General features: G+C 34.9%; 1 protein-coding gene and 1 long non-coding RNA gene across 4 annotated transcripts; one reads left to right on the forward strand and one right to left on the reverse strand.

The window, feature by feature from the left end:
• Window positions 1–2,567: 2,567 nt before the first annotated feature.
• Window positions 2,568–8,064, reverse strand: LOC118041934 (pentatricopeptide repeat-containing protein At1g02060, chloroplastic-like). The gene is made up of 6 exons (XM_073404432.1): window positions 7,779–8,064; window positions 5,601–7,684; window positions 5,210–5,319; window positions 5,063–5,127; window positions 3,744–4,042; window positions 2,568–3,658 (listed from the first exon to the last, which is right to left on the reverse strand). Exons 1-6 carry the CDS (start codon window positions 7,877–7,879, stop codon window positions 2,691–2,693), a joined length of 3,627 nt encoding a protein of 1,208 aa, XP_073260533.1. The 5' UTR covers window positions 7,880–8,064; the 3' UTR covers window positions 2,568–2,690.
• Window positions 8,065–10,235: 2,171 nt separating this feature from the next.
• Window positions 10,236–11,234, forward strand: LOC118041881 (uncharacterized). Of its 3 annotated transcripts, none has more exons than XR_004686386.2 (4): window positions 10,236–10,404; window positions 10,481–10,573; window positions 10,705–10,815; window positions 10,905–11,234. It is a non-coding gene; the product is annotated as an uncharacterized lncRNA (long non-coding RNA). The 3 variants fall into 3 exon arrangements; XR_004686387.2 differs by having other exon boundaries at window positions 10,237–10,414; window positions 10,501–10,573; XR_004686385.2 differs by having other exon boundaries at window positions 10,238–10,404; window positions 10,501–10,573.
• The last annotated feature ends 685 nt before the right edge of the window (window positions 11,235–11,919 follow it).

The raw sequence follows: 11,919 nt of genomic DNA on the forward strand, positions 1-11,919 counted from the left end.
CAGAATAAAAATAAATAAATATATAGAATTCTTCAAGGTGTTTTTTTTTCACTAAAAAAACTTATAGATGTAAATCGAAAAACTTATGCATGAATCTAATTAAACAACTTAACAACCATCGTGTAAAGCAAGGAGAAACAAATTCATCAATAGTAAACAAAAATAAAATTAAAAAAAACCAAGCAAAAAATAAAAAATTAAGATACCTAACATCGCAATACGGGTGATTTATCTGGTTATTTTTAATGAATTCCTCTATTAAAATAAATTTGTAATAGAAAAACATATAAAATTTATAATAGAAATCGATACATACATAAAATTTATTGAATATTAATTAAAAAAAACAATGCAAGGTTGCTCGTATGAAAAATCCATCTCTCTTCTTTCAACAAAAAAACCTGAAAAAAAGAGAGAAAGAGAGAGAAAGAATAAAGTTAGATACCAAAATATTTTTTAAAAAAAATTAAAGGGACTTGTCACCTAATATCTAAAAAAAATAGGGGATTAAAATGAATGTATTAACAAAAATTTCAACTTGCCCACTATGTTACTTGAGATTTTCATTTCAGTTCTCTAACTTTCAATTCAATTTTTTTTTTTCTAAAATAAATAGGCTAATTTAAGCTAAGAAAGATTAAATGAAGCAAAATAAAAATTTAAGAATCCAAGTAAAAATTACCAAAAAAAATATATTATTTCAATCCACAATGTATTACATTATAAGAGAGTGCACACCTGTATTTATAGATTTCGGCCTGGATTACTTAAAAATCTTACACCGCTGAATTGATTTGTGCTGATCAAGGGATATTTAATTATTACAAGGGTAATTTCTATCTAGCCATTGGATGGCCCAATAATGAAGCATGCTTATAAATTAGGCTGAGGTTATTTTTGGGCTCTAGAAGTTAATATTTACGACAATACAATACATGATTCACAAGAAAACCATAATCACATAATAATTGTATTTATTAGATTAGTTAACTTTAAAAACTCAAGTTAGAGAAACTCTGGTCTTAAAACTTGATTAAATAAAGTTTTTAAATAAATTGAATAGGATATTGATTTGATGTAAATTGTTTTGATCTCGAGAAGTTTTTAAAAATTAATATGATTGATATAATAAAGCTTACTCTTTTTTGGATGATTTCCAAGTTCAGAATCTACTACGCTAAGAACACTAACTTGAAAACATAGAAAAGAAACATTGCAAACGTTTGATTACTTGTTAAACTTCCTTACATAAAACACTAATGTTAACTTCCTCAGAAAAACTAAAAAAAAAAACATGGCTAATATTTTCGGTTAACCCGCTCGCATTCATCGATCCACTCGCAGTAGATGTCTATAGGCTCGGTCAGTGGAGTGAGTTTGGTGTCGTAGCCAGCATGACATATGGAGCATGAGATTTCACCGATGTTCAGATCCTTGTCGAAGGAGCACCCAACAGTGTTTTCAAGTTGGCAGAAAGGGCAACGAAAGACTGTATCAAGCTTTAGCTTTGGCTTCTTCATAGGACGGCTGTTTGATCTCGACTTTCTCCTTGCCATTGTGAATATAAACAGATTGCTCTCGAAACAAAGAAGATTAGCGAGAGAATGGTAGGTGTCTTTGATTCGGGGCTGGCAAATAATATGATAGGGTTTATTACGTGCTTCTTTTATATAGTGCATTGCCACCGACTTTATCCTTTCCGAATTGATCTCGGAATTGGATCCCATCCCAATAGTAAATCGAGCAGAGTAGTTTTTGATTGAGGGCTGACAATAATTTGATGGGCCAAATAGTTTATGTCTATTAACATTATTAACATCATTGACAAATTGGCCATGGACATCATAAGTTAGTCCATTAACTAAAATTTATTTTTAAAAAAAATACAGTATTTTAAAAAAAACTAAAAAATAATAATAATAAAAAATAAAAAAACAAGCCAAACATTATTGGATCCGATAAGTCAGGCCCAACGCCACACCAAGGCTTGTAGCCCAACGGTGGCAAGGGTTTTCTTGACTCTGCATTCTGGATTCAAACCTCAACATGTACGCTTGTCAGATGCTTACATACTCACTGGGTTTGCAGGATGTTTAGTGAGTCGTGAGATTAGTCGTGGTGCGCGCAAGCTGGCTCGGACACCCACGTAAATAAAAAATAATAATAATAATAACAGCCCCTATAAGTATATATTAAAAACAAAGACTCATTACCTGCATCAGTAAATGATATTTTATCTGGAAACCTAGAATTCGATCATTGAAGTGTCCAAGAAAAACAAGATTTTTTTTATCCAAAATTCATTTTCAACCTAAAGACCTATTAACAGATGTTACTCCATCCAATGGCAGAGCTATTCTATCAAGGTAAATGCAGCCTGTTACATGTCTGACCTTCAATCCATTCAAGGTAAAGGAAGAAACTGTAGTCAGGAAGCAGGCATATAGATCTACATAAGCATTAAATATTATTGCAACATTATTTCCGCTTTAAGATCTACATAAGCATTAATATTTCCAAGCTCGGGTTGTAATGATAAATTGCAATGGAAAGACAGTCAAAAAGTTCAGTTCTGTGGAAATTTCTCAGATTTCATTTCTTTTGAGTTACTACTTCAGAAACAGCATAACATGAGTAGCTTCATTGTGAAAAATAAAAACCAAATGCATATATGTAGCTGCAGGATTTAATTATAGGCTACGAAGAAGGATGCCTTCAAAAGTAATGCCTGGTCCAAAAGCCAAGGCAAGTCCCCATTCTTCCCCTCCTTCTCTCTTCAACTCTTCCTTCATGTATTCCAAAACATAGACTATGGTATTACTGCTGACATTCCCGTAGTTGATTAGAGCCCTCCTGCTGCATTCCAGCTTCTCTGTGTTTAATTTGAGATTGCTCTCTAGCCTGTTAAGTATTGCTGGGCCACCAGGATGGACTGCCCAGAACAAATCATTGAACTCAGTTAGACCAGCCTTTGACATAAGCTTCCTGCAAAACTCCTCGATGTTGTCTTCAATTTTCTGAGGAAGATCCCTCCCAAGCTTGAAGTTTATGCCCTCTTCAGAAAGGCGTCCATCGATCACATTCTGTGTACCTGGCAAGAATTGTTGAACAGCATAGCTCAGCTCCATGAAAGGAGACTCTTTACCTATCACAGGGTCAGCTCCGATAATCACAGCTGCAGCTCCATCACCAAAGAGTGCGGCCCCCACAAGGTCGTAAGGGCGTGCCTTGTTTGGAGGGCGAAAACCAAGAATCGTTGTCTCGGAAGTAGTTAATAAGATACGGCTTCCTGGGTTGTTTTCAGCTATGTCCTTGGCAACTCTAAGTCCAGTGACGCCTCCATAACAGCCCAGGAAGTAAAGCATTACTCGGCCAACGTCATTCCTTAGTCCAAGCTGACTGGCAAGGTAGAGATCACCACCCGGTAAGCGTATCTCACTGGAAGAAACATAGACAACATGGGTGATGTCTTTTACCGATCCACCCCATTCATTGATGCAAGCAATGCTTGCTTCCAGTGCCATCTCAACAACTGCCGGGTTTGCTATTTCGAGTCTTTGCTTGATCGTCGGAGAGCCCTCTGTTGCAAGTTCCGGGTATTTTTCTAGTATCTCCTTGGACATGACTGTGTACCTTGTCTTCACAGTAGTGGATTTACCTAGCCAAAGAGAATGAAATTCAAAGTTAGAGAAACCTGCCATATAATGGAATAAAAGAGTATTAATAGGAGGAATTTGAATTACAAAGTCGCTCCAGTTTCTCCTTAATGGAAGCATCATCGCATTTGGTGTTACGCATATAACCCTCCACCAAGCATTCCTGAGGAACAAGTTGGCTGGGGAAGGCCTTGCCTGTTGCAAGTATTGTTGCCTTGCCTGGAGTGGGTGCGCGCCTGGTGAGTGTGGCATGGTGCTTTGAAACCCCGTTGCCAATCGTTTTAGACATCTTCAACAGGTTTAGGAAGAAGATAGTTTGGTACAAAGAGAATTTAATGGATGAAGCATCACAAAGCAGGGAAATATAAACGAGAGCTAAACGTGATCTTGGAGAAAGGTTGGTGTCAAAGATGAGAAGCATGAAAAATTAAAAAAGTCTACTTTAATAAAATTCTGGTAATGTTTCTGGTTTTTTTGGTTGGAAGCAAGAAGGCTTGAAGGGGGTGACAAGTTGTTTTTTTAACCGAATTCAAACTTACCTTCTTTCTCTATATAAAATTTGAGAAAAATATGTTGGCAAAGCTTGTGTGCTAATAAAACTGCATGCTCACACCAAGCAGCACCTAGCATTAATGTGAATACATATAAGAATTTTTTTCTCCCTTGCATGGTACATGAGAAACACAAAATGAGTGAAGTAGACCATGGAGCTAGTTGGGAGTTCGTGTTTTCTTAAATTTAAAAAAAAATTTATTAAATTTTTTTTATATATTCAAATCATTTTAATATGTTGATCTTAAAAATAATTTTAAAAAAAATTATTTTAATGTATTTCTAATAAAAAATACTTTAAACCGTAATCACTAATATAATTTCATATAAATTCAAAAAACCAATCATCAATAAAAGTAAATAATAATAAGATTTTCCCATCTAACAATAATAACACCATGCCATTAGCATTATTAAACATTGTTTCGTGCCTACTGAACATGATAAACAAGATTACACATGCAAGAGCACGAGATTATGTTTTAAAGTATTACAAGGTTAATCAATTAAATTAAACAAAAATAAGTTATTTGACATGATATTAGAACCTTAATAACATAATATAAGTTAATATAGACATATATAGGTTTTAAGATGTATTAGAGAATAATATAAAATTATATCTTAGAGTTTCACTTAACAACTTAAATTAATAAATTGAGATGGTTCTTTAACACAGTCAACAACAAATATTACATTTTGAAAGATGGCAGGAAAAATTAAAATCTCCATCTGAAAATGAAATGCGGTCTAATTATGGAAATTTTCTTCTAGTTCCAGGAACTGTTCAGTAAATTCTTGTGCAGAAGCGAGCAACAGCTTGACGCAGAGAGATTTTATGTTTAGGCTCAAACAATTTTACATAAGCCAAAGCCAGGAATTCAGAAGAATCATGTCCGCGCTCCATCAAGACAGCCCTCTGCACGCCAATAAATGAGTTAAAATGTCGCTGCATCGAGCTTAATTTGAGAAAGAAAGTGGTAATATTATGAAGTACAGACAGAAAGGAAAGGCCCTGGTTGATTACCTGACCATGTGAACAGGTTCAGTTGATACTGCTCAGCTGGTTCTGCTGCTGAGCAGTGAAGCAGTGCACTAAAGCTAGAGTTCCCTGGTCCATATACACTTGAAAGGTTCAATCATCTCAAACTTATTCAAAGGGTGAAAAATAGCATTACTGTCCAGTGACTGAACTCAGCAATGGCCTAGTTATATTAGACCTGAAGTGAGAAGGATATGCATGGTCAAAGTGTTTGTGCCCTGTTGAAATGTTCGTATAGGGTGCTAATCCGCAAAATAAGTCAAACCACTTCAAAGAGACTTCAGAGAAGTTAAGTTTTCCCACTTGAACAGAGCTATCACACCTTGAGATTGCTGCCAGATCTGATTTTCAGAGATCTGCCAGCTGCCTCTCATCGGGCATCCTCTTAGATACAAATTTTGCTTCCTCTGATCTTCCCCCAGCCTCCAAGGCAGTTCTCAAACCTTCTAGGCAGCTCAACTGCTGATGATTACTTTTCTCCACTAGCATGTAGTACAACCCAAATGCTTCTAAAGGTCTTTTCATTTTACACAGACCTTCAATAACTACATTGCACACGTTAATATCCACATTGTGACCCTTCTCCAAACAAAATGACAACATCTTTTGTGCGTCTAGTAACTTCCCATTCTGGCAAATGAAACCAATCAATTCTTCCATGTCAACCACATATCCATTATCATAAAGTAATTCAACAATCTGGAATGCTTTAATTCGCAGTCCACTACCAAAGAGCAACCTCACGGTATGTGTTGAGAGATTGATATTTTGTCTAATTTTTCTGTCTATCATCAATACAACAAAGCTAGCTGATTCACGGGCAAAATCATTTTTCAGAAGTTCTGAGAGTATAGAATGGAAAACAGAAGTTTTAGGTAGATAGGAACTTTTTAGCATCCTCTCCAGGGTCTTGTAGGCCAGAATTGGTTCACCTTTCTGCAAGAAACCGTTAATCAACAGCACATAGGTTTCAAAATCAGGCACATAATCTCTTCTCAACATAAAGAGCAGGAGCTTATACCCAGCCTCAAAAGTACCTTCCTTACAGTGCCCAATGATCAAGGTCTTGTATGAAGGAGGATCTTGTGTTCCCTTTTTCATTAGCTGCCTGAACACTCTCTCAGCCTTGCTAGTCTTTCCATTTTTACATAAAAAATCAAAAATTGGATTGTAAGCCGCAACAAGAGGAGTACAGCCATCATCACGTAACAAAATATCCTCATCAGATAGCTTGTCGAACAATTGCTCTGCTCTCTCAAAATCCCCCCTTTGACACAAATTCCTGATCAAAACACTGTATGTAGCTGAGTCTGGTTGGACTTTCAACTCCTTCATTTTCTTAAACATCTTCAAAGCCTCATCGAAATTCCCTGCGTCACACTGTGCATTCATCAAAGTGTTATATGTACAAGTATCCGGAACAAACCCTCTACCCCCTACAGCTCCCCCCAAAATCTCTTTGATCTTATCAAACTTCTGCACTTCGCAAAGACCCTTTATAAGGGTGTTGTAGGTAATATCATTCGGTTTTAACCCTCTACTAACCATCTCTTCAAAAACAACCAGAGCCTCATCAATCTCTTGTTTCATACAATACCCTCTAACCAAAGTAGTATAAGTAACAACATCAGGACTCAAATCCTTCATTTTCTTAACCATCCCTTTAACCACATTATGTGCAATCCTGACCTTCCCCGCCCTACACAACCCATCAACAAGTGTATTGTAAGTAACCACATCAGGCTCACAATTAAACCTTGACATTTCCTTGAAAAACCTAAACCCTTTATCAACCATCGAATTCTTACAAAAGCCTCTAATCAAGATATTAAAAGTATATGTATCCGGCGTAACCCCATAAGTCCCACACATTTCATCAAACACACTATGTGCCATATTGGTCCTTCCTCTTTTAAGCAAGATTAACAAAAGACTATTAAATGTAATAACAGATGGTGACACCCCACTTGACTTCATTAAACTAAAAAGCTTTATAGCTTCATTAAACAACCCAGCATTACCATAACTCCTCAACAAAGTGTTACAAAACCTATCTTCAATCTTAACACTCCCATTGGACCTTCTCTCAATAGAAAACAAAAAATTACGAGCAATATTGAGATTTCCATTACGACCCAAGATTTCTAGCATCATAAAATACGATCGGCTATCATGAGTGAACCCGTTTCTTGAAGCCCAGTTGAAAAATTCAAAAGCTTTTGGTGGGGAAGCAATAAAGCGAAGAACTTGAAAGAAAGTGGTTTTAGAAATTGAAGGAGAAAGAGAAAAAAGAGAAGATTCAAGTTCAGTTGACCAGGGTTTTGAGTTAATGAGTCTTGCCATTGATTTAGCTGTCTTGGATTTGTTTGAGGATTTTCTTGGCTCCTTAACATCATCAGCGTCGAGTTGTTCTTCATTGGAAGATGAGTAGTGCCTGGAATTGAGTAAAAAGACAGATTCTTTTTTTAGTTAAGGTTAAGAAATCATAGAAAGAAAGGAGAGGCATGAAGTGGGAAATTTTGAGTTACCTGAGAGCTAAGAGGAGTTGTGCTTGGTCTTGAGAGCTGACGTTGAATAAGAAATGTCTTCCAAAGAGTGCCCGCGTCCGAGAATTGGCAATGGGGGTCATGGGGAATTATTTGTTATGTAGGAGGTGATGATTTCAAAGGATTTCTCGTATCTGTGGAGCGGAAGCTGGGAAAGTGCTGGTTTCGTTTTATTACGATTTTTGGAAATTTGCAACCTTTTTTTTTTCAAATTATAAAACCCAACTCGAGACCGGATTATGAATCAAGAAAATCAAATGTCTAGCATCCACCTATTCAAATCGGAGCCGTAACACTCAGATCAGTACAAGAATGGTGGGCCTGTTCTTACATTCTGATAAAAAAAGAATGGTGGGCCTGTTCCATTAGAAAGACATTGGGCTGGTCTGGGGAAAGATCCACGGTAAATGTTTTAGTTTCACCAAAAATCGGCCCATGTATTTGCCTTGTTACAGTCCAGTCCAAAGTAGCTGCTGCCAGTTGCCTTCACTTTTCCAGCAGCTAAAGCAGCAGAAACAACGGACGGTTCAGAAATGTTGACTTTGAAAAATCGGAAGGTGACAATACGTTCATGCCAAAACAACCAATATCTTTAGATCGTAAGGCTGGAATCCAGCTAAGGAACCACTCTGTATTGTTAATCTAGATCCATTCAAATCCAACCGCGATCCTCCTACCGTTTTTGTCGGGCTATAATAGTTTTGAGTAAGTTATTTTTTTTGAGTCCATGTACTTTGACAAAACTAACTATTTAATATCCCTGTGCTGTGTTCAAATAACACTCACACACACGTATATACTTTTATACTAGTATATTAGCTATGAGACCCGATGCTTTAGTAATACATGTTTTTTATAAAAAAATATTTCTGATCATGAAAGGAAATGTTTATATGCACATCTAATTAAATAAATTGATATTTGATCAATTCCTAAAAACAATAAGATATTTGATAAAAAAAAAATAAATAAATGCAAGAAGAAAGTGAAAAAAAAAAGCACAATAATCAATTCCTCAAAAAAAAAATAGTTAACAATGAAATTAAAAAAATATAGAAAAAATATCAAATTCAACTCACCATGACCTTCAAAATATATGGCCATGTTCATGGTGTCAAGATTGACTACATAAAAGGTAGATAAAAAAAATAAATAATAAATCAAAATTCTTCATATAAAAATACTAAGAAATAAGATAAAAAAAATGATTTGAAAAACAAATATGTATTTGAATTAACCAGAGTTAGTCTGCTAACTATACGAATATGGGCATAAGAATTGGGATGCCTTTGCAGGAAGAAAATAGGAAACAAAATCATGAAAACCAATTTTTAAAAAAATATCAAATGATGAGCCCTTGTGGAAAGAAAATAGGAAACAAAATCATGAAAATTAATTTTTAAAAAAATATCAAATGATAAAATTAAAAATAAATCAATTTTATACAATAACTTAAAAAAAACTAAAATCAATTTGTGTTAACTTTTGAAACTTGTGATTGTAATAAGAAGGCTGAGACCAACTCCATAACAGGCAAAAGAAAAGGAAGCAAAATCCCCAATAAAAAAAATAATGGATGAAATTGAAAACAAATGCAATAAAAAAAGGGTACTAGAAAACTAAATAGCTATAAGAATAATAGGAATTCAAATTTGACATGAAAATAAATTAAAAAAATATCTAGTAAAATAATAATAATAAAAAAGAATGATTAACAGATTTGATATAAAAATAAATTTAAATCAAATGATCAGGAAAAAAATTAAAAAATAATAAAAAATTAATCAAATTGAATAAATAAAATAAATAAAAGGTACACTAACAAAGCAAAAGAAAAACACATAATCAGAGCCCAATAGTTGGTCCCACAAAGACATACACTGCATCCCTGGATTAACTTTTTTTTCTTCAAATATTTTATAATTTGAAACGGACCAAATTACCCTCAATGCCATGTGAATATAAAAGAAAAAAAAAGAGTAAAAGACCAAATTACTTCCGGACGTCGCTGCTCATTAGCAACTAATTTTTTAAAAAATATTTTATAATTTGGAAAGGATTAAATTACCTCTAATGCCGTGTGAATATATATAGACCAAGTTTTAAATTCCTTGATACCGATGGTATTATAGTAAATACATTGTTTTTATATAAAGAAAATATCAATAAAGTCTCTAGACGTTAGCTTAATCTTTTTTTAAAAAATAAAACAAAGAGAAGAGAAGTACCTGATTGGTGAAATTTGGATGTGAAAGATGACATTTTTGGGGCAAAGAACTATTAAATCGAGGATCGTCAATCTAATTAAGGTACAATTTAATTATTTTTAACTCTACAAGGACCAATAAATAACTTGTTTTAAACTACAGATACTACGTAATAATTAAATCTAACAGTTTTTATTTATTTCAATTCTAGAAAATACCAACACTACTTTTTATTTATTCAGACAGGTCAGCTTCTGGAGTCTTCCATAGCATCAAGTGCCACTCTTTTTCTAGTTGCCACAGCTTCTTGTCTGAAACAGAGACTAATTTTGTTTCAAAAGGTGCGAAATTTGTGGATCACTAGTTCTCTCCCTCTCCGTCTCCGTCTCCGTCTCCGACCGGTAGGTGCAGGTGCTGCCCTTGTCTCTGTGTTTCTTCCAAGTTTTATTTTGTTAACTATAATGCAGTAAAGCCCAGGTTTCTGCCTGAATTTTCAGGAATTCTGATTGACCACTGCCCACTCAGTCAACCAGTCGATCAACAATGACTCATATCCTTTGCTGACGATCAGTTTTGTGCTTCTCTTATCTCTTTATTTGTCTTTATAATATTTGGGATCTCGAATAATTTATAACTTGTCGTGTCCTGTAAATTATGGCCCCTTTGGTTTTGTGATAATTTTTGTTTGGCTTTAACTGAAGCGAACGCGGTAACCAAAGAGAAAGAGACCGTGAAAGGGCTCAAGCCAGGGCAGGCCATAAAACAAAGAATTCCAAAGATGATGGACTAACACCTGAACAACGCCGCGAAAGGTTTTTTTTTCATATATTTTTCTTATTCCCCCAAACATCTTTTAAGAAATTTGGTTCTTGATTTATGTTTTCTTGATTCGGGTGTGCAGAGACGCGAAGGCTTTACAGGAAAAGGCAGCGAGAAAGGCTGCGCAGGCAGCGGCTGGAGGGAATAATGCCCGAGGCGGAGGAGGTAAAAGCACTAAGAATTGATAGGGAGGCATAGAGATTTGTGTAGGTGGGAATGATTGTACAAGATCAGGTCTTGGTTTCTGGTTTTCTGGAGTGATGTCTCTGTCATTTGAGATTTAATAAACCATTTGTGCATTTCCTTGAAGAGCATTGATGTTGGCTTCTGAAGAACCTGTGGCTTATATCTGAGTTGGAATGAAATTCCTATGTCCAGTTGTATCTTTGTGCAATTCTAGTGTTCTCTGTCATCTCCAATCTTTCTAGTTGAATTGCTGCAGCATTAGTTTTATGTTCAGATTGGGACACTTATTTTAATCATATTTTTTTTAGCCCCTGAACAAAACCTAATCAGTTTTCTCCGCATTTATGAACCTAGGTTTACCCTTCACAAGCTCAATCATGATATCAACCTAGCTGCTAATTTCTATTAGGAGAATTTGTTCTGAGATAAGAGTTGTCTGACTTTCCGGTGGCTGTTGGGGGGAAATAGCAAGATATGGTTTTTGGTCTTTGGCTATGGAGATTCATGAAAGTAAATTTTACGAGCATACGAACAAGGAAATAACGATTATTGGGGCTTTTTTTCTTCAAAACAGCTGTCTCCAAAATTATTTAGGAAATTGAACAATTACACACAGAGAGAGAGAGAGAGAGATTAACAAGGTCACACCAATCGCCCTAGCATCATAAAATTGCGAATAAATTTTTATATTATTTTTTATCTATAAGCTGACAACTCATTCTTATCCTAATCTCCAATGATTTACTCTGAATATCAGCACACATAATAAATATTTAATTTGGGATAAGATTTTATCTAAAACTTGATAAAAATTACTTTTATTGTTCCATGTATATAAAAAAATTATAAATTTAGTATTAGCCCTTCTCCTGGCTGTTTTGTAGGGATATAAATCTTTATTTCCTTTTATT

This window comes from Populus alba, chromosome 14, assembly GCF_005239225.2.
Source record: "Populus alba chromosome 14, ASM523922v2, whole genome shotgun sequence".
NCBI classification, from domain to species: Eukaryota; Viridiplantae; Streptophyta; class Magnoliopsida; order Malpighiales; family Salicaceae; genus Populus; species Populus alba.

Bases quoted from the DNA above. Each gene is read 5' to 3' on its own strand.
- LOC118041934 (XM_073404432.1), bottom strand. From the start codon at position 7,879: ATGACCCCCATTGCCAATTCTCGGACGCGGGCACTCTTTGGAAGACAT. The intron at 5,320-5,600 runs GAAAATCAGATC...TATATGGACCAG, and splicing joins GAGGCAGCTGGCAGATCTCT to GGAACTCTAGCTTTAGTGCA. The intron at 4,043-5,062 runs GTTTGAGCCTAA...CCTTTCTCCAAG, and splicing joins GCTTTGGCTTATGTAAAATT to ATCACGTTTAGCTCTCGTTT.